General features: G+C 49.0%; 1 protein-coding gene across 1 annotated transcript; it reads left to right on the forward strand.

Moving 5' to 3' along the window:
• Positions 1 to 293: 293 nt before the first annotated feature.
• LOC128277265 (insulin-degrading enzyme-like) lies at positions 294 to 1,012 on the forward strand (the record flags this gene model as incomplete). The annotated part of the gene is made up of 3 exons (XM_053015706.1): positions 294 to 425; positions 493 to 777; positions 841 to 1,012. Coding segments are annotated over exons 1-3 (504 nt in total), but the record flags the coding sequence as incomplete, so codon positions are not given.
• Positions 1,013 to 1,050: the final 38 nt, after the last annotated feature.

The raw sequence follows: 1,050 nt of genomic DNA on the forward strand, positions 1-1,050 counted from the left end.
GGCTTTCGGTCACCGTTTATATCCTGATTGACAACAAATTTAATATCGGTAATATTAATACCGAGTACACGGAGCTGGAGATTCCGCCCGAGTGGAAAAGGCTGTGGGAAACATCACAGCCGATGCAGGAAATCCAGCTTCAGGAGAAGAACCACTACATTTCCACCAACTTCAGCATACTGGCGGACGAGGATCAAACCAAGTTAGAGGTAGGACTGATTATAGAGACGATGGTTATCAATGCAATGCAAAACGTATTGTTGTTTCTTTCTCTTCCCATTCTTGTAGATACCTCCTTATCCGGAGAAAATTTTTGAAAACAACGTCGGCGAACTGTGGTTCCGTCAGGATTCGAAATTTAGGCTCCCGCTGGCGTTGATGTACTTCTACATAATATCGCCGCTACCCATTAGCGACCCTCGAAGGTACGCTACGGCATGGTCCATGATTTCGACCTTCTTTTTAAACCCTTTTCTTATCATCGCTCCGCAGTTGCGCGCTGACCGGGTTCTTTGCTTCCATGGTGAAGTTCCAAATCGCGGAGGAGCTATATCCGGCCGAGGTTGCCGGTCTCAACTACGAGCTGTACTCGGCCGAGAAGGGGCTCTTGCTAAAGGTGGACGGTTACAACGAAAAGCTACCGATCATTGTCGACGAGATCACGGCTGCGATGGGTCGATTTTCCGAAACGCTCAGCGACACTGTGTTCGACCTGATTAAGTCCAAACTGGAGAGGGTGTACTACAACGAGCTGATGAAGCCGAACAAACTGAATCGGTAAGAATCGCGCGCTTGGTAGTGAAAAAAGGTCTCGCGTTTGCATTACGGTTCACTTTCCAGCGACGCTCGGTTGAAGGTGGTGCAGCAAAACCACTGGACGACGTGGGAAAAGTTCGGGTACCTGAAACAATTCACTCCGGACGACATCCGACAGTTTGCGAGAGCCTTTTTCGCTGGCATTAAGGTGCAGGTGCTTGTACAGGGTAACCTTCACTCGGACACTGCCAAGCAGGTGATGCAGAAAGTTTTGCACAACTTTAACGGAACCGC

The sequence above is a fragment of the Anopheles cruzii genome, unplaced genomic scaffold (assembly GCF_943734635.1).
Source record: "Anopheles cruzii unplaced genomic scaffold, idAnoCruzAS_RS32_06 scaffold05203_ctg1, whole genome shotgun sequence".
In the NCBI taxonomy this organism is placed as follows: Eukaryota; Metazoa; Arthropoda; class Insecta; order Diptera; family Culicidae; genus Anopheles; species Anopheles cruzii.